Source organism: Chiloscyllium punctatum, chromosome 5 (genome assembly GCF_047496795.1).
Source record: "Chiloscyllium punctatum isolate Juve2018m chromosome 5, sChiPun1.3, whole genome shotgun sequence".
Lineage (NCBI taxonomy): Eukaryota > Metazoa > Chordata > Chondrichthyes > Orectolobiformes > Hemiscylliidae > Chiloscyllium > Chiloscyllium punctatum.
Genome location: NC_092743.1, coordinates 61,396,979 through 61,421,885, shown reverse-complemented (window position 1 = coordinate 61,421,885; position 24,907 = coordinate 61,396,979). Strand labels below are relative to the sequence as shown.

The 24,907-nt window shown below is 41.8% G+C and overlaps 1 protein-coding gene across 2 annotated transcripts in view; it reads right to left on the bottom strand.

Moving 5' to 3' along the window:
- tatdn1 (TatD DNase domain containing 1) overlaps positions 1 to 24,907 on the bottom strand; it is a 61,894-nt gene that overhangs the window by 27,824 nt on the left and 9,163 nt on the right. For both annotated transcript variants that reach the window (XM_072570423.1, XM_072570424.1), the window contains 6 exons: positions 24,472 to 24,535; positions 21,543 to 21,686; positions 21,348 to 21,390; positions 15,874 to 15,959; positions 11,089 to 11,129; positions 8,695 to 8,771 (listed from right to left, as the gene is read on the bottom strand). In XM_072570423.1, coding sequence (XP_072426524.1) covers positions 8,695 to 8,771; positions 11,089 to 11,129; positions 15,874 to 15,959; positions 21,348 to 21,390; positions 21,543 to 21,686; positions 24,472 to 24,535 — 455 coding nt within the window. The remainder of the gene's footprint in view (positions 1 to 8,694; positions 8,772 to 11,088; positions 11,130 to 15,873; positions 15,960 to 21,347; positions 21,391 to 21,542; positions 21,687 to 24,471; positions 24,536 to 24,907) is intronic.

Sequence of the window (24,907 nt, the reverse complement as noted above, 5' to 3'; positions counted from 1 at the left end):
GCTAAGGCCGGGTGTCTGGTGGGTGGCACGGTGGCACTGCTGCCTCACAGAGCCAGAGACCCGGGTTCAATTCCCGCCTCAGGCGACTGACTGTGTGGAATTTGCATGTTCTCCCAGTGTCTGTGTGGGTTTCCTCCGGGTGCTCCGGTTTCCTCCCACAGTCCAAAGATGTGCAGGTCAGGTGAATTGGCCATGCTAAATTGCCTGTAGTGTTAGGTAAGGGGTAGATGTAGGGGTATGGGTGGGTTGCGCTTCGGTGGGGCGCTGTGGACTTGTTGGGCCGAAGGGCCTGTTTCCACACTGTAAGTAATCTAATCTAATCTAATCTAATCATGAGGATGAGCGGCCTGGACCATCCTCAAACCAAGGGTCGACGCAGGAAACAGAGGCCGGTAAATTTTGAAAAAGAAGGGGATGATTTTCACCTATGAACTCCGAATGCTAGGGCTGCCGAGGCCAACCAACCACCTACTCTGTGTTTATGTCTCCTGGAAACCTCAAGAAATGATAATGATAATGAACCAAGGCCCTGACCACAAGGAGAAACCAGCCTTACTTGCTCTGTATGTCCAAAACACAATACAAATGTTATGAGGACTTGAAGAAGAGATTCCCTAACTATGATGCCCAGGTGGACCACTTAATCCAGTCATTAGAACAAGCCTTACTTCAACCTGTAAACATTAGTAAAGTACTGGCATACAGACCCAAACCTGGGGGTTCAGGAGGTGACTATTGGGAGCGGTTTGGTGCCCATTACGGAACATTTGCAGATGATCAAGCCTTTAATCGAGAAGGTGACTCACCTTTAACGCTATGCTTTTGCAATATATTCCTTCTGGTGTCACTGACATGATTTGGACAAATAACGTGAACTGGTCCAAGAAATCCCAGATACAAATGAGGTGAATGGTTATCTTCTACTGGGATGGCCAGAACAAACCCAAACCACGATCCAAGTTACAGTTAAAAACAAAATATGTCCAGCACCCTCATGACCCCTATACCCTGTGCTAACCCTGATGTGGTTGATTAGGACCAGGATACCCACTGAGGCTGGAACCTATTTTAGATGCCCGACCAGCGACCATCACTGAGTGACCCTTTCCCAATGAACCTTGGAAAGGGGGACAGCCTTTAGAACTGGGAAGAGGACAGCAAAAGCCCCCAGGGACAAATGGCAGGCTGTTGTTTTAACTGTGGGAGATATGGCCAATGGAGAGCAAAGCGTTCTTATTGTGACCGTGGAACTACTGCAGGGATTGACAGTAGTACAGTACGTGGATGATTAGCTTGTTGTCGGCAATGGCGTGTCCAGCTGCAAAACCAATACCGCAGTTTTACTGAACTTCTTGCCCTCCCTAGGATAGGATAATGTTGTTCAGGATATGCGCTTGCCACTGATTCTATGATTGTTGAGCAAGCAGCTTTCGAAACACTGCCATCGGCACAGAAAGCCAAGTTTGTTTGCCCTCAATCGTGCTTGCATATTAGCAAAGAAGTATCAGCAAATATATCTACTGACTCTCACTATGCTTTTGGCGGGGCCCACGATTAGAGAGCCTTGCGGGAACATGGAGGAGTTTTAACTTCCACGGGACAGCCTCTCAGTAACGCAGTTTTTGTGCATAACCTCTTACAGGCTTTGCAATCGTCAGCCAGTCTAGTGGTAAACAAATGCCCGACTCACACTGGTCCAACGGCTACAGTCCCCAAAGGCAATGAGCGGGTAGATGCTGATGCCAAGCAGGCGGCCTTACACTCTGTACTTCTGGTTCCAGTGGGTTCCCAGCAAAACCTGGTTAGACACAGAATAAGGACAGGTATGGCAGACCTGGGTGAGGTACAGAAATTACAGGGAGACGCCCCCTGCTGAGAAGCACAAACTATAGATTCAAATGGGGTGCTCCTTCGATACTAAAACCAAGCTATGGATGACCCCTGCGGGACAAGCTTGTGTTCCATCTTTGCTCCTCCCTATCTTCATTGGTTATGTACATTATTGCACACACTTAGGCAAGGAGGGAATGGTTAATACTTTATTACAAACCTGGTGGCACCTGGATTTTCAGAAAGCAGCTAAAAGCTAGAGCATGTTTAATTTGTAAAAAGACAAATACTGGAAAAGGAATGCCCTGAGGTTCTGGAACCACACCCTTGCCTGGTGGCCTTTTACTTGTCTACAACTTGATTTTATAGAATTACCTCGAGTACATTGTTTTAAATACTGTCTAGTAATAATAGATGGATCGAAGCCATCCCAATGAATGATAATACTGCTACAACAGCGGTTAAAATACTATTGCGGGTAATGATTCCCCATTATGGGCTCCCTGAAATGATAAGCTCAGGATCTGCAAAGAATTGGCCATAAAGCAACAGTTTCACTGTACTCACCATCCAAAAGCAGCTGGGACAGTGGAATGCACAAATCGTACTTGAAATAATAAGTTGGCCAGGTTATCACAAGAGGAAGGACTGAACTGGTTAAAGGTCCTACCTTTGGCACTAATTCCAAATGAGAAATACTCCCTCAGGGAGAACAGGGTTATTCCCTGCTGAAATTGCATATGGGAACCCCATGTGGACTCCATGGGGACCTGGAGTGGTCAGACCTCCCCTTCTTGAAAGATTGAAATGCACTCTCCAGGGGAGGAACTGAGAAAATATCCACTTAAGTTAACCAAAATTCCTTTGTGGTCTGTGACCTTTAGCTGGCCTGAGGTGCCAGAATGGCTAATACACCAGAACTCTTCCAATGAACCTGATAAAACTAAGGACGTGCAGGAATGGCAGTCAGCAGGTTAACCCTATTCAGGGATTGTTACAAACCTGGCCACAACAGATCCCATATACCCCCTTTTCTGGTAATCATTAACAAGACTATTAACGACACCATCTGCTTTAGGTAAGATGGGAACCTGTCCAGTGGCATTTATATGGGGTCTAGTTGAAGTTCCTTTACTATCCCATGGACTGAACCTAGCCAAAAGTTTGACTGGGGGGAGGGGGGTGTGGAGAGTGAGGAAACTGGTGAAATCCACATTGATCCCATGTGGTTGGAGGGTCCCAAGGTGGAAGGTGAGGTGTTCTTCCTCCAGGCACGGGTGGTAAGGGTTTGATGGTGGAGACGGCGCAAGAACTGCACGTTCTTGGTGAAATGGGATTGGGGGGGGGGGTGGGGGTGGGGGAAGTAATTCCCACCTTTTTCTCCGCTACATTGATGACTGTATCAGCGAAATCTCATGCTCTCACAAGAAGGTTAAATAGTTCATCAACTTCACTACTAGGTTCCACCCTAAACTTCAGTTCACCTGTACTATCTATGACACTGCCCTCCCTTGCCTGGACCTCTCCATCTCCATTAACGGTGACCGACTCAACACTGACATTACTACAAACCTACCGACTCCCACAGCTATTTGGAATACACCTCCTCCCACCCTCCCTCCTGTAAAAACACTATCCCTTATTCCCAATTCCTCCACCTCTGCCGCCATATCTGCTCCCAGGAGGACTAATTCCACCACTAGATGGCCTCCTTCTTCAAAGATTGCAATTTCCTGCCTGGTCCTCTCCTTCCACCCCACCAACCACTGGATACATCACATTATCCTCCACCATTTCCACCACCTACAAACAGACTCCACCATCAAGGATATATTTCCCTTTCCACCTCTATTTGTGTTCCGTAAAGACCATTCTCTCCACGGCTCCCTTGTTAGGTCCAAGCCCAACAACCCCCCCTCCCCTCCTGGCACCTTCCCCTGCACCCACACTTCCCCCTTTACCTCCGTCCAAGGCCCCAAAGGAGCCTTCCACATCAGAGACTTACCTGTACTTCCACACACGTCATCTACTGTGTCCGTTGCTCCCCAGTGTGGTCTCCTCCACATTGGGGAGACATGATTCCAACTTTCAGAACGTTTCGGAGATGATCTCCAGGACACACGCACAAAACCCCACCATCCCAAGGCTGAATACTTTAACTCCCCCTCCCACACTACCAAGGACATGCAGGTCTTGGGCCTCCTCCATTGCCAAACCCTTACCACCCGACGCCTGGAGGCAGAACGCCTCATCTTCTGCCTTCGGACCCTCCAAACACATGGGATCAATGTGGATTTCACCACGGTCCTCATTTCCCCACCCCCTACCTTATCTCAGATCCAACCTTCCATCTCAGCACAACCCTCTTAACCTGTCCATCTTCCTTCCCACCTCTCTGCTCCACCCTCCTCTCCGACCTATCACCTTCACCCCCAACTTCATCTCAACTACCTTCCCCCAGCCCCAGCCCCAGCCCCATCCCCAACGCCCCCCACCCCCCCACTTATCTCTCAGGCCCCTTGGGCCACCCTCTCATTCCTGATGAAGAGCTTATACTCAAAACATCGACTCTCCTACTCCTCAGATGCTGCCTAACCGGCTGTGCTTTTCCAGCACTGCACTCTTTGACCCGGATAGTCTAGCCTAACCACGTATAATGGTGCCTATTTATTTGCAGACTGAAAGCCAATCCGTGGCTCCGCCCAGACTGGTGGGATCACGTTATAAAGGGTTTGGAATTCCTCTCATTCGGGTTTTAGGTGCGTTACCTTCACCCTATAGGACCAAGAGGTACCTTACCGGTCTCCTTTCCTGGAATGGAATGTCTTCCCTTCCTATTGGACTCCATTTGCAGGGCACAGAATTAAATAAGTTAAAGAAAATATTGGAAATTGTCACCAATGATACTGCAAATGCCCTGACTAATATCAAGGCTGAACTGGTCACAGTCAGAATAGTGGCCCTTCAGAATCGTTTGGCATTGGACTTTTTATTAGCCAAGGAGAGTGGCATTTGTGCCATTATAGGAAAGGAATGTTGTACCTATATTCCTGACAGATCCTCCAATATCACTGATCTCTCCAACCCCATTACTCAGGAGTTCCAGAAAATCAGATCGTGATGGGTTTGGTACTATCACAGAATGGTGGCCATTTGGGGGTCTCTTTGTGAATACTGGGTGCATTTTGTTACATTTTGGGATTACAGTAATGTAATCTTACTGTATTCGCCTGCATTCTCACATTCACATGCTTATGGCCACTGATATTTGACTGCTATCATAGACTTTATGAATGGCCTGGTTGATCATAACACCAAAAGGAGGGAATGATAAAGTTTTGGGGAATCAAAGGTTAAAAGCCTCAGTTTTGAAAGTCTCTATTTGCAATAATAACTTGCCTTACAAGCTCAAAATGGCAGCTGCAGTCACAGTGACCGCGAGAACATGAATTGCAAAAATGCAGAAGTCTCTACGTAACCTTGGTGAGGTTTCTGCATACCCTTCTTCCCAGTACGATGATTAGGTTGATCAATAGAACATTGTTAATCGGCTTGCTTTATCTACTTTTTAAACTTATGAGAACAACAGATGTAGAAACATTTAAATCAATAGCTTTGGTTTGACTTATGTGAACAAGACTAGATGTATTGATTACCAACTTTTAAATTATACAAACTTAACTAAGGTAGAAACATTACATTGTGTGGAAACTAAAATGTGCGAAATAGTTACGTACATAAGGGTGATAAAATATACTGCCTTTTTGCTAGAAATCAGATCCGTCATTAGTCCATCCAAGGATATTTTGATTGATACTCTGGACTATAGATTTCTTGCCAGCTTAATCGAAATAAAAAGTATGTCTTGATGTTGTGTGGTTCAAGACTTTTTTGAGTCAACATTAGAGTAAGGGCAAGACCTTTTAGAATGGCAATAAAGAGAAACGTCGTCAGCGAGAGAGTGGTGAATCTATGGAATTCACTGCCACACAAGGCTGTGGAGGCCAGATCATTAAGAATATCTAAGACACAGATAGATTCTTGATTGTCAAGGGATCAAGGATTATGGGGTTGAGAAACGTATCAGCCATGATTGAATGGCAGAGCAGACTTGATGAGCTGAATGGCCTAATTTCTACTCCTGTGTTTTATGATCTTATGCAGAAAGGATACTTCCTCTGGATGTGGGGTCTAGAACCAGGGGACAGAGTTTCATAATTAAAAGGCAAGCTATTTCAGATGAGGATGACAAGGAATTTCTTCACTCGAAGTGGTGGATCTTTGAGATTCTCTATCCCTGAGGGCTGTGGAAATCAGACATTAACTAAATTCATGACAGAGATTAAAGGTTTCGAGTTACTAATGAATCAAGAGATATGGGTACAGCACAGGAATATGGCATCGAGGTAGATGATCAGCCATGATTTGGAATGGTAGAGCAGACTTCAGGGGCTGAACGGTCTACTCAGGCTCCTACATTCCTAAAGCTTCTTTGGGAAGCTATACAGTGAAAGGTACATGGGTGAGGAGGTAGAGTGTCAGGTGAATGTGTAGAATGACAGGGGAGCATGTGAGGAAGTAGGAAATGAGGTAGTCATGGAGATAGTTTGGTTCATTTGGAGGCAGGGGGGAGCAATACAATTACTAAGGAGTTAGAACTGGTTTTAATCTGCCTAACATTCCCTGGATAATTATTCAAGTCATTCAATCAGCACTCTCTAATTCAAAGTTGAAGACTTTTTCAGAGGGTTCTCAACTCAGGGCAATTGCCCTCTGGAAGTTTAAACTTCTCGGTCAATTCCCATGTAGTCAGTGCATCTTATCGTCAGGGTCCCCAATTTGTATCTTATAGGGTACATCGGGTCTCTGAAATCTGAAGACTCAATGACATGGGCAAGTAAAACTAAAGTGCTTCTCTCTCCACGGTCCAGCCTCAGAAAAGGATTTTGTATAGGGTGAAACTGGCAGCTACCAATGCAAATGAACAAACATGACTTTTGCCTGTCAAAATACATTTGATATCCCTTCTACACCCATGCAAAGGTCATAAATGACACTTGAAAGCACTCACTCCAATACTGTACTGATAAGCACATTATTCAAAATAGTGAATAAAGATTACACACACACTAAACTATGATTATTTCAGAATAGATTAATAGAATACTGTCAGAAATACAATGAACATGTGAGGATGTATTTGGGATCCAAAGTGGACAAATTGCAGCTTTGGCATTACACCTCAACTTCCATAGTTTTGTCTACTCATTAATCTATATCATTTCAAACATTTCCAAACATTCTAGCTTAGGGTCACCTGCAAATTTAGATAAACAGTAAATTGTACACTTAGGTCACAGGATATAGATGGCAAAAAAAAACTGGTGCTCAAGTACAGATACCATAAAACCTGTCACAAAACTTGCAAATTAAATAATGAATACTTTATCCTCCACTATCATTCTCCTATCACCTCATCAATTATTTCAAAAATAATCCTATTCAGTCCCTCAAAAGGGAAGCTCTTGCAGATCATTGGCTCCTGACAGTCTACGGCAAGTCTGTTGCTGATAACTTCCACCTCCCTCCTTAGCACTCATTTAGATAGCATGCAGAATTTTGAAAGGAACAGCATTTGCATCCTCCATCCTATGTTAAACTGGGCGGAGCTGTAAACTGGGCAGAGCTGTAAACGGGGCGGAGCGTATTTCCTTGCAGTCAACTGGCTCATTAAATTCTTCAATGTCTGTTACGTACTTCACTGACTCTTCCAACCTTCACAAAAATATGGGTTCTTATGATGATCTGTTGGTTTGGATGTCACTTCAATATGACAATCATTCTAGGTGCTGACTATGCATCACAGGCCTATTAAGGAGTTGATTATCTGCACTAAAATGACAACAATTGGTGATTCACCTCCACGTGATCGCACAGTTATAGGTGTATCGCATTCAAAAAAGTCCTTCAGTTCATGAAGTCTGTGCCAGTAAAAAAAACAAGCACCTAAATATTCTGATCCAATTTTCCAGCATTTATCCTCGTAAGCCTTGGCATTGGAAGTGAACATCTAAATGCCAGTTAGATATTAGGAGGCTGTCTGTAATACCCTTTCAGGCAAGTTCCAGATTCCCAACACCCTTTAGGTAAAAATATTTTTCTACACATTCCCCTTTCTGTCCCTTGCCTTAAATCTGGTCATATCACCGAGGGGAAAAGTCTCTTCCTGTTTATCCAATCAATTTCCCCATAATTTTATTTATCTCAATCATGTCCCCCCCTTCAGTCTCCTCTGCTCCAAAGAAAATAACCCCAGTCTATTCAAATCTCTCCTTATAACTAAAACTCTCCAGCCCGAGCAACATCCTGGTAAAGCTCCTCTGCACCGTCTCCAATGCTATCACATCCCTCCTATAATGTGTCATATGGATATGAAACCAATCCTGCCTCATCTTTCTAATAATCCTCAGGCATGCTACCTGATTCAGAACTATATTATTGCTTATTGTCATAGGATTAAAATCCTGGATCTCTTTCCTCGGATGCACCATGGATTACATTGGTTGACAGCAGTAGCTCACCATACCTTTGCATGGATAATTAGTGATGGCAACAAATGGTGGCAAGGCAAGTACATTGATATCCCAACTAAGAAAAAAACAGCTCACTGTTGATAGTTCCATCAGAAACATCAAGTTCTTTTAAGATTTTTTGTTGTTGCCTAATAGCTTCCCTCGTAGCTATTAGACACCTGCTTAATGGATAAGTGATTTGCATACTCGGTTTCGAGGAACAAATTACTGCTTGTACTTTAAAGCCACAAATCAACACTAACTATAACTGAAACAGTATATTGAAACTTACCAGCCATTGATACCAATATAAAGACCCAATTCTACAAGTGCTGCAGCTTCTTCTTTTGTACCATCGAAGGAGTGCACCTAAAAAAAAAGAAACTTATAAATCATCATTTAATAAATAACTTAAAATTCATTAAGTCCTATCATTTATGAGGCAATAAATTATAATATTAAATAAGATAAAAGCTTTACGAGAGAAGTTGGTATATACATGTTACTCAAAAGCTTCCATTGCAGAACCAATTAACACATCAAGCTAATACTGAATGTATTAGCACAGGCTCAAATCAAGTTTCAGCTTTAATAACTTAAGAATTTGACAAGGTCACGTGGATTGGACCAGTGACCTGAGTGTCATGTGAGAAGGTTTAATAATAATAAACATTCAATTTACACAGGCAGACTGAGGATCAACAGAGAAATAAGTTCAGCAGAAACAAGAGATTGAGAAGAGATAGAATGGGAAAGAAGATACGTAAAGGGGCCAGTTAGGTCAGTTAGCAAGATGGCAATTGTGTGGTTCAGAATAACTCCGAGACCTTTAATTTCATTCTTTTTTTGCCTGCCTTATCCCCAGAATGCAACCGTGGCATAAGTTGCATGAAGATAGAGAAGGAATGTGCATAAAGGTTTGACAAGCAAGATAGCAAGTCAAAACAGAAAAGATTAGAATATCGGATTAATAGAAATTAAATGCCATATCTATTAAAAGAACTGGGATCCAATATGCCCAAGTAACAAACATAATCTGCATTAATTCTGGGGAAGATCTTCATTTGCCGACAGCTCTGCATCAGAAAATTCCATGTTTTAGCCTGCTACAGTTAGGCTAGTAATTCATTGTGGTAATGAGGGGGTGCTGAATGGATGGAGAAAAGTGACTGAGTGATGGGGTGGAAAGGTAGGGAGATGGGGTTGCAAGAGTAGGGAAGAATGCTACAAGTAGGCTGAGGAGGGGACAATGGAAGGCTGCAAAGGTGGGGATGGGAATGGGAATGAGAGAGAAACTTTGGAGGGGATGTGAGAGAGGGGGATTTCAATTAAGGTGTGAGTCAGAGGCAGGTTGAAATGGGGTCGAGAGAAAGGAAGAAAGCAGGAGGCTATTAAGGATGGGGAGAGAGAAAAATAGACTGCAAGTAAGCAAGAACAGTTTCAGTGAAGGAACTCTCAATTAACAAGGAGCTGGGGAAAACTTTCAATCCCCTGAGGTAATAAGTTACTTGCAAATGAATATGGTACCTTTAACTTAAGGTTGTATATGTGTACTCCGCACAGCTACTCTCTGGGGAAGTAATGATGCTATTGTTAAATTTGAATCTGCGATTGAGATCAGAGATGCTACAAGAAGTGATAAATGCCTGGTTAAAATGTTTATGTTTTGTAAATATGCAATGAAAATGAATTCGCTGTGACCTCAATCGTCCGCAGGTGGTGTATTTAGGCTAAGGATGTAGGCTAAGGTGTAGATGTGTTTGCCAGCTATTTTCAAAAAAAAACTTTTGCTAATTTATGCCGATTATGGCAATTTAAATCCTGTGGTATCTCAGAAATTAATACATTCCTTGTGTGTTGAAGATTTAAGTTCAATGGAGTTTATAATTACTGGAGGTATTTTTATTTTCTAATTTTGGTTCTGAGAAAATGTAAGTACTCTATATGTCAACAGAAGCTATAATAAAGGAGTTAATAAGAATGAAGAAGTAGACCTTAAGCAAGCCCACAAATAATATTTTGTTCCCTGGCATAGAAGTGTCAAATTTAAAATAGCATGTCAAATTGAGACCTTGTCCGCAATACTTCTCTCTCTCTCAAGCAACATAACAGGTCATCTAGGCATTCATTTGTTTTCTTGTGAAAGAAAATTTCTGTCCAATAAGTTAGTTATTTATTATTATTGTCATTATAATAATCATTTCACGGCAAAAGTAATCCATTGGTCATGAGGCTATTTGAAGCATTTTGAAGAATTAAGACAACATTATATAAATTCAAGTTTTTCTTTCATATAATTCAATACTTAATACACTTTTTAGCTGAAAATATTTGTTTTGAGCATAGTGATGGCTGTGTGCCAAAGACAAGTGGGTACATGTTTAATTTCACCACAGAAGTGATAGCTTACCAGACTGGATCACTCATTGTAGAACTCTCAAAATTCTCATTTCATTGATTTCTACAATAAGCAACTGGCCAACTCAGTGAAGACAAAAAGTTACATGCATATCCATATGTTTATCATGAAACATAGGCCATACATTTTCACCACTTAGTTAAAATTAATAAACTGCCTTATTGGCTTGGATATTTTCTATGCAATTCCTGAATATGGTGTAACATCATATCATAAAGGAGAATATACTGTGATAACCAAATTCCTGATTCCTTATATTAGACTTACCACACCTCCAACACATCTGTCAATGTTTCTCTTCATTATATCTATAAAAGAGATTGAAAAGGCTCAAATTTCTTTACACATCATGTGTGATGTCTTCTTAAATGCAAGACATCTGCATCATAATTGGCCAATTTCGAGCCCCCTCCAAGCCTGCTACATGACTGATTTGACTGAGGCCTCAACTCCACTTTCCTGCCTAGTCCTGACGGATTCTTAGTTAACGAGGGAGTTAAAAGCCACCTACCTCAGCCTTAAAGATATTTAGTCACAAATGCCACTGTTCTCTGTGGAAGTTAATTACATAGATTCATAGCCCTCAGAGGAAAAAAAATCTCTTCATTACTATTTTAAATGGGAAATCCCCTATTTTTCAAAACTGTCCCCTAGTTCTAGACTCTCCCACAGGCATTTACAATATCAAATACCCTCAATCTGACCATCTCTCATTCTTCTAAACTGCAACAGACTCAGACCTAGCTAGTCTAATCTTCCCTCACAAGATAACCCCTCATCCCACCACCAATCAAATGAACCTCTCTGCACTTCTTCAAACACAATTATATCTTTTCTTAAAAAAACAGACTAAAATTGTGCATATTACTTGAGGTGTAGTCTCACCAATGCTCTGTAGAACTGCAGTAAAACTTCCTTTTCCATTCCATTCTCCCTGCAATAATTGATAAAAATTCCATTTTCCTTCCTAAGAATGTTTTAAACCTGCATTTGATTCATGTACCAAGACACCCACAAACCACTGTCCTTCTTTTTGCAATCTCTCTCCATTCAAATAAAACACATCTCTATTTATTCATCCCACCTAAATGGACAAGTTCACCATTACCACATTATACTCCATTTTCCAAATTTTCATCCACTCACAACCTACATTCATTTAGGAGAAAGTGAGGACTGCAGATGCTGGAGATCAGAGTCGAAGAATGTGGTGCTGGAAAAGTACAGCAGGTCTGAGGAAAAGGAGAATCGATGTTTTGGGCATAAACCCTTCATCAGGAATGAGGCTTGTGGGCCAAGGGGGCTGAGAGATAAATGGGGGTTGGGGGGGAGGTAGCTGAGAGTGTGATAGGTAGATGAAGGGGGGGGTGTGAAGGTGATAGGTCAGAAAAGAAGGTGGAGCGGATAGGTGGGAAGGAAGACAGACAGGTAGGACAGGTCAAGAGGGTGGTGCTGAGTTGGAAGGATGGATCTGCCATAAGGTGGGGGGAGGGGAAATAGGAAACTGATGAAATCCACATTAATCCCATGTGGTTGAAGGGTCCAAAGGCAGAACATGAGGTGTTCTTCCTCCAGGTAGTGGATGGTAAGGGTTTGGTGATGGAGGAGTTGGCCCAGGACATGCATGTCCTTGGGGGAGAAGGATGGGGTGTTAAAGTGTACAGCCACAGGACGGTGGGGTTGCTTCATGTGTGTGGCCCAGAGATGTTCTCTGAAGCATTCCACAAGTAGGCGTCCTGTCTCTCCAATGTACAGGAGACTGCTTCGGGAGCAATGGGCACAGTAGATAACGTGTATGGAAGAGCAGATAGATCTCTGACGGATGTGAAAGTCTCCTTAAGGGCCTTGGACAGAGGTGAAGGGGGGAGGTGTGCACATAGATTTTGCAATTCCTGCAGTGGCAGGGGAAGGTGGGTTTGTGGGGTTGGGGGGGGCATGGACCCAACAGGAGAGTTAGGGATGGCATGGTCTTTTGGAATGCAGATAGGAGCGGGAGGGAAATATATCATTGGTGGTGGGGTCTGTTCATAGGTGGCGGAAATGGTGGAGGATGACGCGAGATATCTAGAGGTTGGTGGGGTGGAATGGGAGGACCAGTAGTGTTCTGTTCTTGGTGCAGCTGGAGGGTTGGGGTTCGAGGGCAGAAGTGTGTGAAGTGGATGAGATGCCCTGGAGGGGAAAATTGTGGTCTCTGGAGGCCACTTTGTGTTCTGTGTGGAATTGGTCCGCCTGGCAGAGGAGGAGGAATTAGAAAAAGCATTTTTACAGGAGGGAGGGTGGGAGGTGTAATCCAGGTAGCTGTGGGTGTCAGTGGGTTTGTAGAAGATGTCCATGTTGAGTCGTCACTGTTGATGGAGATGGAGAAGGAGAAGTCCAGGAAGGGGAGGGAGGTGTCCGAGATAGTCCAGGTGAACGCAATGTTGGGATAGAATGTGTTAGTGAAGTTGATGAACTGTTCAATCTCCTCGTGAGAGCACAAGGTGGCGCTGATACCGTCATCAATGTAGCGGAGGAAAAGGTGGGGAATGGTGCTAGTGTAGCTGCAGAAGATGGACTGTTGCACATAACCGACGATGAGACAGACATAGTTGGGGTCCTTGGTTACCCCTTTGGTCTGGAGGGAGTGGGAGGATTCATAGGAGAAATTATTGAATGTGAAGACCAGTTCAGCCAAACGAATGAGTGTGTCAGTGGAAGGGTACTGGTGAGGACATTGGGAGAGGAAGAAACGGAGGGCTTGGAGGCCTTCATCATGGTGGACAGATGTCTCTACAGACTGGATGTCCATGGTAAAGATAAGGCACTGGGGACCAGGGAAACAAAAATCATGGAGGTGGTGGAGGGTGATGGTGGTGTCCCGAATGTAAGATGGGGAGCTCCTCGACTGCGGAGGGTGGGGGAGGACGGTGTCAAGGTATGTGGAGATAAGTTTGGTGGGGAAGGAGCAGACCGAGACGATAGGTCGGCTAAGGAAGTCAGATTTGTGAATCTTGGGTAGGAGGTGGAACCAGGGGGTGCAGAGTTCCTGGACCACGATGTTAGAAGCTGTGGGTGGGAGATTCCCTGAGCTGATGAGGTTGTGTATTGTCTGGGAGATGATGGTTTGGTGATGGGAGGTGAGGTTGTGATCGAGGGGGACATAGGAGGAGGTGGCCGTGAGTTGGTGCCTCAGATTGCTTTGATCTACTACAATTTGCCTATCATTGTAAAATGTGTACAGGAGATGCCATCTCTCTGGCCCTACTCTCATTCCTGGAACATCTGAATAACAAGGACACCTACGTCAGTCTCCTATTTATTGACTTTAGCTCTGCCTTCAACACCAAACTAACTTATCTCCAAACTCAGATCTAGGACTGTACTCCCCCCTCCTCTGCAATTGGATCCTTGACTTCCTGACCTGTAGACTGCAATCAGTAAGGATTGCACTATAATCAGTCTCCACTATAATCCTCAACATCAGTGCCTGACATACTCAGCCCCTTACTATACTCCTTACGCACTCACAACTGTGTGGGCAAATTGAGCTCTGATTCCATTTACAAATTTACAGATGACACCACGGTAGTGGGTGGGACCTCAAACGACAAAGAGATAGAGTACAGGAAAGAGACAGACAACTTAATGGCATGGTGTAACAACAACAACAATCTCTCACTCAATGTCAGCAAACCGAAGGAGCTGGCCATCGACTTCAGGAAGAGGAGTGGAGGACACGCCCCTGTCTGTATTAATGGTACTGAGGTGGAGGTTGTTTCAGTTAGAACATGTTCCTTTCAGGAGCCTTTTGCAACATGGTAGCTCAGTGGTTAGCACTGTTGCCTCACAGCAGAAGGTGCCCAGGTTTGATTCCAGCCTCAAGTGACTGTGTGGATTTTGCATGTTCTCCCCATCTCTGCGCGAGTTTCCTCCAGGTGATCTGGTTTCCTCCCACAATCAAATGATATACCGAAGGCCATGCTGAAATAGTCTGTAAAGTTCAGCGTTGAGTAGACTAGGTTGATTAGTCGTGGTAGATGTGAAGTTAAGGGATAGAATTGCAGGGGGGAGCTGTGTCTGGACAGAATGCTCTTTAGAGAGTTGGTGCAGACTCAATGGGCCAGATGGCCTCCTTCTGCACTTTAGGGATTCTATGATTCCGTGATGCTATACCGGGGAAGATTTAAAATTGAACACAGGGGTTCTCAGGCCTACTTTGGATTCTAACAAGTGTCTCAAAGGGTCTATCCAGCCAGGTCTTGATCCAGGATCCAAGTTTGTCCAATGTTAACATTAGTTGGCATCATAAGAAAAATATCTCAGTTTGGGACACATGCTCAAGTAATCCAGTTGTCACAGGGAGAGAAACCAACAATAACCAAATGAATTCTGGAAGAATTTAAATCCCTTTCCTTGTGGGAAAACAGGGGATCTGCTTTTGTGTTCATGATTAAGCAGAGTGCTGGTGAGTGTTTGGTTCCTGTTCAAAGGAAATGGAATGAACAGGCAGGCTTTTGATGATTTAATGAATAGAGAGTCACTCACAAATGCCTTGACAATGGAACGGTATCCAGAAAAATATAGGCTGACAAGCAGCTTTCCATAATACTAAAGGTTTTGATGTCATATGGTAAGGTGAAGTGAACCTCTGCTGCTGAACTGGGGGTAACTGAGAGACTGTTCCTGTATGCTATTTAACAGTCAGAAGTATGGAACTGTGATAAAATGTTTCATAAGATTAGCATTATTGTGAAAATTATGTTTTTTGTAAAAATGGTTTCAGATGTTAGTGGCCTGTTGTATTTAGTTTCTGTTTGTCGGACACAGAAAAAGCCTTAAAAGGGGAGATTTTGTCGACTGGTTTATTTCCAGTCACAATTTTGAAAATTTCTCTCAATGTTGTCAATCTGTTAGGAATCATAAAATCCATGTTGGCTGCTACCCTTGTCATCACTGATCATACTAGAAATTTTGCAGCACTTAAGGAGAGATTTTACATGTTAAAACATTTAACCACTGAAGAACTTGATTTTGTATTTTGGTAGAAACACAGTGACTTTATTTCAACCATACCTAAAAATTCTGCATGTGAATTTCTGCAGTGTAGAAACAGAGGCAATTTAGTTTCTTCTGCCAAGTCAAACTGCTTTTCAAAGTATCTGAAAGAAAAGTATATTCTCAGTATTTCAATACAAAGATTTATCAATTAAGGCTGACAAAAAGTCACAGGCTATCAATTAAGGTCTTAATGTGAACTTACATATGCTAATCACCAATAATGTTATAGTGAAGCTCAACATATTCTAATGTTTTCATTTGAAGGTCATTTTGGTACATAAAGAAAAGGATGTCGTATAATGAATAGGGAAGGGTTCTTGTGGCACAGAGGTAGTGCCTCTACTTCTAGACTAGGAAGGCTAGTTTCAAGTCCCACTGGCTTTTTAAAAAAAATGTATTCATTTCTTGGGAAGTGGGTGTCACTGGCTGACCAGCACTTATTGCCCATCCCTAGTTGCCCTTGAGAAGGTGGTGGCGAGTTGCCTTCTTGAACTGATGTTGTCCACCTGCTGTGGGTTGACTCACAATGTCATTAGGGAGGGAATTTCAGGATTTTGACAGTGAGGGAATGGAGGTACATTTCCAAGTCAGAATGGTAAATGGCTTGGAGGGGAAATTTAAGGTGATGGCGTTCCCATATATCTGCTGTCCTTGTCCTTCTAAATTGACATGGTCATGGGTTTGGAAGGTGCTGAATGAGGATTTTTGGTGAAGTTCTGCAAAGCACACACTGCAGCTACTGAACATTGGTGGTGGCGGGAATGGATGCTTGTGGATGTAGTGCCAATCAAGTGGACTGCTTTGTCCTCGACGTTGTTGGGGCTGCACTCATCCAGGCAAGTGGGGAGGATTTCATCACATTCCTGACTTGTGCCTTGTAGATGGTGGACAGGCTGTGAAGACAAAGAGTGTGGTGCTGGAAAAGCACAGCCAGTCAGGCAGCATCTGAGGAGCTGGAGAATCCATGTTTTGAGCATGAGCTCTGCATCAGGAATGAGGGGAGTCAGGAGGAGGGTTACTCACGGCGGTATTCCTAGCCTCTGACCTGCTCTTGTAGCCACTGTGTTTATGTGGTGAGTCTATTTGAGTTTCCAGTCAATGATAACCCCCAGGATGTTGATTCAGAAATGGTAATGCCATTGAATGTCAAAGGGCAGTGGTTAGATTGTCTCTCATTGGTGATGGTCATAGCCTGGCATTTGTGTGGCGCATATGCTACTTGCCAATTGTCAGCCTAAGCCTTGATATGGTCCAGTTCTTGTTGCATTTGGACATGGACTGTTTCAGTATCTGCAGAGTTGCAACTGGCACTGAACATTCAGCAATCATTAGCAAATACCTCCACTTCTGACCTTTGATGGAGGGAAGGTCATTGATGAATATGGTTGGGCCTAGGAAACTACCCTGAAGAACTCCAGCAGAGATGTCCTGGTACTGAGATGATGGACGTCCCACAACCATGACCAACTTCCTGTGTGTCAGGTATCACTCTAACCATCAGAGAGTTTGCCTCCTTAAATCCATCAACTCAGGTTCTGCCAGGGCTCTTTGATGGCACACTGTTGAATGCAGCCTTTACGTCAAGAGCTCTCACTCTTTCCTCATCTCTGGAGTTCGGTTCTTTTGTCCATATTTGAACTAAGGCTGTGCTGAGGTCAGGAGCTGAGTGGCCCTGGCAGAACCCAAACTGGACGTCACTGAGCAGGTTACTGTTGAGCAGGTGCTGCTCGATAGCACTGTTGATGACACCTTCCATCACTTTACTGATGATCGAGAGTAGACTGATTAAGTGGAAAATTTGTTCTGCTTTTTATGTAGAGGACATACTTGGGAAATTTTCCACATTGTCAGGTAGGTGCCAGTGTTGTAACTATACTGGAACAGCTTGGCTAGGGGAACGGCAAGGTCTGGAGCACAGGTCTTCAGTACTATTGCTGGAATGGTGTGACGGCCCATAACCTTTGCAGTATCCAATGTCTCCAAATATTTCTTAGTGTAATGTAGATTGAATCAAACTGGCTGAAGATTGGTATCTGCAATGCTTGGGACAATTGGGGGCGGTGGAGATGGATCACCCGTGCAGTACTTATGGCTGAAGATTGGTAAGAAAGGTTGAACCTTACCTTTTTGCACTGATGTGCAGGGCTTTTCCGTCATGGAGAATGGGGATTTTTGTGCAGCCTGCTCCTCCAGAGTTGTTTAATCGTCCACCACCATTTATGGCAGGATGTGCCAGGCCTGCGGAGCTTAGGTATGATCAATTGGGTGTGGGAGATCACTTAGCTATGTCCCCATGACTTGCTACTTATGCAGTTAGCATGCAAGTCGTCTTTTTTGGTGATGGTAATGGTTAAGTTGGGGATATGCCAGGCCATGAGGCTGCAGATTGTGCTGGAGTACAATTCTGCTGCGATTGATTGCCCACAGCACTTTATGGATGCCCTGTCTTGAGTTGCTAGTTCTGCTTGAAGTCTATCCCATTTAGCACAGTGATAATGCCACACAATACGATGGAGGGTATTCTCAATGCTAAAATGGGACTTCATCTCCACAAGGACTGTGCGGTAATCACTCTTAGTGTCATGAATAGATTGCATCTGCAGCTGGCAGATTGACAAGGATGAGGTCAAGTATGCTTTTCTCTCGTTAGTTCCCTCACCACCTGCCATGGAACCAGTCTAGCAGCTACGTCCTTTAGGATGCAACCAACTTGATCTGTAGTATTGCTGCCAAGCTAATCTTGGTGGTGTACATCGAAATCCCCAACCCAGAGGATATTTTGTTCCCTTGCCATCCTCAATGTTGAGGACTCCCAGGGCAACTCCCTCCTGACTATATACGACCGTGCCGCCACCTCTACTGGGTCTTTCCTGCCGTTGGAACATGACATATCCAGGGATGGTGATGGCAGTGTCTGGGACAGTGTCATACTCACAGAATCATACCTGACAGACAATATCAAACTGTTGCTTGACTAGTCTGTGAGACAGCTCTCCCAATTTTGGCACTAGCCCTCAGATATTAGTAAGGAGCACTTTGCAGGGTTGACAGGGCTCTTTCTGCCATTGCCTTCCGATGCCTTGGTCAATACTAGTTGATTTGTACAGTTTCATTTTCTTGAGACTTTGTAGCAATTGGTCAACTAAGTGGCTTGCTAGGCCATTTCAGAGGGCAACTCAGAGTCAAGCATTTTGCTGTGGGTCTGGAGTCAACATGTAGGCCAGAGCAGATGAGGGTGTCGGATTTCCTTCCCCGAAGGATATTAATGAACCAGATGGGTTTTTCTGACAATCGACAATGATTTCATGGATATCAATAGATTCTTAATTCCAGATTTTTGTTTTATTGCATTCAAATTTCACAATTTGCTGTGACAGGATCCGAAACTGGGTCCCCAGAATGTTACCTGGGTATCTGAATTAATAGTCTAAAGACAGTATCACTAGGCCATTGCCTTCCCTACAGTAGTGTGTAACAACATCTCTGAATAGGTTGATTATTAAATATACTGGATAGGATGGATCGTAGACAGATGCAAATCACGTAAGCCAACATTTCTGATCACAGGCTGAATGTGAAGCAAGTCTTTTCACTATCTATACAGATCAGTCAGAGTTTGGAAAGTAACACTGCCTTGTTGTCATACTGGACTGTAGAAGCCAGAATTTATTCCTTATCCCATAACTGTACCCAAGGTGGTAGTAGTGAGCCAACTTTTTGAGTCTTTGCAGTCCATGTAGTGTAGCTACAGCCTGTGCAATGTAGGAGAAAGGAAATTCCAGGATTTTGAACTAAATGACAATGAAGGATTGGCAATATGGTTCCAAGCCAAGGTGGTATAGGTTTGGAGGGGAATTTAGAAGTCAAGGTGTAAATAATACCTATTTATTTTACCAAATGATAATGATTTATCAATTGTCAATCATCAACCTTATTCAGTCATATTTCTTTTCTACAATATTACCGTCAGCTTTTATTCCTGGTTTAATAAATATAAAATAAATATCCTGAACTTAATTCCTCGAAATCATTTCCACAAAACCAATGATAATCGATGTTTCTTTTCTTGTGCTTTGTCAAAAATCATAATGCACAGTTAAATCTGGCCAAGCTCTACACAGGTTTGGAATGGACCTTTAATTATTTTACAAAAAAGGTCCTTATTTTAAATGTAAATTTGACACAGGCTTTTTGACAAATACGCTGAAATGGTTGTATCATCCAGTAGAAGACAATATCAAAAAATAATGAAATTTCAAATGCAAAGAAAGACAACAAAATAACTGACAACATTTCTGTCATATCAGAAATGTCAGTGTTTTTTTCACAATTTTTTTTCCTGAAAGAAATTTATAAACATTTGGGTGTGTACAGCACAATTTCAAACTTCACAGATGATGCAAAATTTGGAAATATTGAGAAGGATAACAAATGACTGAGAACAGGCTAGAGGACTGGATAGACAATGCAGCAAATGAGACAACAAACCAGAGAAGACTGAATGATGCATTTTGGAGAAAGAATGAGAAGAGGTAGTATAAATTGTAAGGTACAATTCTAAAAGGAGGTGCGGAAACAAAGGGTAATAGGCTTTACGTACATAAATCATTGAACGTGAAAGAGGAAGTTGGAATCCTAGAATTTGTAAATAGACAAGAGTATAAAAAGAAAGCGGATGTGGTGACCTTAAACTCTACTCCCCTTCATAGAGCATTGTGACTAATGCTGGGCACCACATTTTATAAAGTATGTCAATGCACTGAAGAGGAAGGACAAAAGATTTATGAGAAGAAGCGATCTCAATTGCATGGCTATGTGTAAGCAACCTGGTCTGCTTACAGAAGACAAGGTTGACAGGAGAATTGATGGAGGTGTTTAAAATAATGAGGGAATTAGGCACATTGGATGGGAGGAAACCATTCTTAATGGATGAAGATTTGAAAGTCATTTAAAGTAAATCACAAAAGAACCAATGGTGACATGAGAAAAACCTCTTTTACCCAGCGAGTGTTTCAGATTTGGAACATATTGCCTGAGAGTATAGTGAATTGGATTAACTACAGCTTTCAAAAGGGAATTATCTGAAGAGAAAAGAAATTTGCAGGTCTACAGGTTTGGAAGCAAGATTTGTGGAGTTGCTGTAGCATGGACAAGACATGCCAACTGGTTACAGCACAGAATAAGACCATTCTATGAATCATTACATTATGAAGGCCAATAGGCAAATTGCAATTCAGCAGGAACAGCTTTTGTGCAATAACAATTTTAAAATAGACAAAACTTTAATTGTTTAAAGATTTACATACGCGATTGTTATCTCTGCGCACAGAGATTTTTCATTTCCTTCTAATTATCATTGGGACTATCCTGATAGGAACATGGAGATAATGTAGATGTCAATAATCTTTGGCAGAAAAATAAATTTGGGAGGGGTATAAAACAGGTGTTTGTGACTTAAGCAGACGGCAAAAATAAAATTAAATACTTACTTTAGTTGAATCTCCTTAGGGCAGAATTCCAATCTATCAAAATCTACAGAAGCAAAAATTAAGAAGAACCAGTAAGTAACATGATTATCAATCATTAGCTATGTACCCAAACTAACAGAAGCTAACCATTGTTTCCATGGGAAAACAATGTTAAATCAATCCTACAATAGGATAGGCATAATTTTTTACACTTACCCAAACCACATTCTCCAATGGCCACCACTTTCCCTTTGTTCTCAAAGGCCAAAGTTTTAAGATCAGACAAGTATTGCGCTGGATTATTCTGCTCAAATTCACTACAGCGTGTAGGGTGACAACCAACTGTACTATAGAAAGAACCTGTAAGGAAATAGCATTAAGGAAAAATGATCATATGACATGTGTGGGAGATGTGTTAGATCTGAAGTAGCCACCTTGTCACATATTCAAAGCATGGAAAACCATTTTGAATCTCATATTAGTGTCTGCTTGCTAAGCTCACACCTTCCCAGGCTCAGTGAGGTGGTTGACCTTGCAGCTGTACTGATACCAGATAAATGAATTATTTCCCAGCATGGGAATGTTCATCTATTCCAAGAACCTATTGTATACTAACACTTGCTTATCAACTACTAACCAACACCGTCCAGACACTATGTGACCGAGCAAAGTACCTAACTTGCTCGTTATCCTGCAATTAACGGTTTGATAATTGTTAAATGATTGTCACGTTTATAATCACATAACTCTCTGTATCTCATAGGAGTGACTTGTGACCATTCGGTCAACTTGTCTCTCCCAGTGAGCTCACGAATAAACCAGTTAACACTAAAGGTTTGTGTGGCACGATTACTTATCTAAATTGGACCGCTACGAGCGATTCACCCACTGCATAATTTATTTCATCTCCAACATTTCCACAAGAACCATACATGTCTGTCAGAGAAAACTTGGACTATTTCTCTGGCAAGTAGGAGATCAAGAGGATATCAGTGACATGTTTAAAATAATATAGAAATAAATAAGATATACACAAATACCACAGCCTTTTACAGAGCACCTTTAACATCCCAAAGTACTTCACGAGAGTGTTATCAAACAAAGTTTGACAACAGCACAAGGATATATTGGGACACATGATCAAAAACTTTAAATACTGTTTAAATCTACTTACTGATAAACTAGGTGAAAGATTGTCTAAGCAAACGTCAGTGGGTGGGAACTCCAAAACTCAGGATCCAGTCAGCCAAAGCCACAACAGTGGTGGCAGGGCATCTCAAACAATTTTGTTTTTGTGTGCACAGACTGAAGGTACCATGTCATAGAGGTCATGAAAAAATACTGCAGATGTTGACAACGAAACACAAGTGAAAATGCTTGAGATGCTAAGCCAGTATGTCAGCATTTGTGCAAAGTGAAATCAACTTAACATTACAGATTGGTGACCTTTCATAAAACTGGGAAATATTAAAGATGCACCTGTTTTAATCAAGCGCAGGGTGCGGAGATAGGGATCTTCACCTTCTCACTTCCTGTCATCCAGGCTTTCAAAATCCATTCCAGGTAAAACTGTGCATTAACTGTACCTTATTCTTTAATAAATAGTACTTGTTGAATTTCACTGGAGAAGCCAAATATAGGTGAGGTGAGCACTTTGTTGAATACCTTCATTTTGTCCAATACCTTCATTTTGTCCACTAGCATAATCCTGAGATTCTAGCTGCTTTCTATTGTAATTCTCCACTCCATTCTCACACTGATCACTCTGTACCTTCTTCACCACTCTAAATGAAGCTAAACCGAAGCATAGGAAATCTTTCAATTTTGCAGCCCACGAAATAGATTTCAATACCTCAGATCGTAATCACAGCTCAATTTCGCCAATACAGCTCTCAAGTTTGTTCCTTTGCTTCTTTTGTTACTAGTCTCATTGTCTCAATTATTTATCTTCAATCCTATCACAAACTTTCCCTTTTGTTCTCCCTCCTTCTTTATTTGCTTACATTTCGAACAAATTCCAGCTCTGAGAAAAGCTACAAGATCCCGAGTATTTTCAGTATTTCCTGTTTTTAATACACACGTCCTATGGTTACTTATATATCCATGCATTACTGAAGCTATTTGACATTTATGGCCAGAGAATAACACAGCATACTTGAGTGCATGTTTAAATTCAAGTCTAATGCAAATTTCTGCCATTTTGACTATTAATGATCATAGCACTTTACCTTAAAGGTACTTTGCCATCAGATTATTAGCTTGCAAAAAAACCTTCATAAACATTTTTGAAAGCAAAACAATCACTGGAATAATGGTGAGATTACTGATTAATAGCAGGAGCAGCACTTCTGCTTATTTCTGGTAATATATTGGTACTTTACGTCCATTTTTAAATTTTGAAAGGGAAGTATTTGCGTTTAAATAGCATCTTATCGCCTATCGCTACAGTATTCTGAGATAATATTGAATGAAATATTTCTGAATTGCAGGTAGGTAAACAAGGCAAATATTTCACAGTATCACAATAGTTACAGCACTGAAGGGAGCTGTTCTACTGTCTTTTTGTACAGTACAGTCGAGATGTTCATTCATAGTGAGCTTAATAAGAAAAAAGAAATATGGAATAATGACATTGCTTACCAGCTTCTAACCAAGAACTCAAATGTAAAAATATATTCAAGCTGTTTCAGGACCTACCCCAGGTCAGCAGAATGGATTTCACATGAAAAGTATTATTCAGAATAAATCCATGACTAAAATGTGATTCGACTCTTTTACCACAAATTATTGTCATGTTTTGTTTAACTGCTCTGAGACTCAAAGGCAGATAAAAGTTAATAACTTTTGTGACATAATTTAAATTTGATACTTCTAAATTCTGCAGAAAATCTGGCCGACTATAATTTCTCATTTTGTAAACCTAAAAGCGAACCAGCATGAGAAACACATATTAGTCACAGCACAAAATTCAAATTATTTGTTATATTTTTTTTCAGTAACACTATTGTTCCATGGTACAACTTAAATCTAAAGAATTATTTAACTGAAATCAGCAAAACTTACATTGAATGCTGCAATAAGATTAATGCACTCCCTTGAGCATTTTCAAGAAATACATTCAAGTAAAGCAGGTTTCATAACTGACCTCTTGTCTTTGCTAATTCCAGTGCATCTTTGCTATCTTGTAAACTGCCTCCTGTAATCATGAACTGAACAAAAGAGAAAAAAATATATAATGTATGCTGAACAATTTGCCTATTTATCCTTGTTTGGAGGAAAATGTGTATTTAATATAATGTAGACTTACAGAAGACAAACAGAACAATACAGGAAACAAGACTGTTATCCTGCCACATAGATGGGAAATAATTACTGTATTGCATGATATAGGAATAATTTTCAATGCAGTTCTTCTGAATTCTATGCCCACTATATTCCATGACAGGTAATTGTTCAACTCGATTTCACTGTCGAAACTAATCTTTAATAGTACATGCAGGATGCTGGAAGTACAAAATAATCTAAACTACAAGTCAGGCTCAAAACGCTACTATATTATCAAGCACAACTAGTGTAAAGAC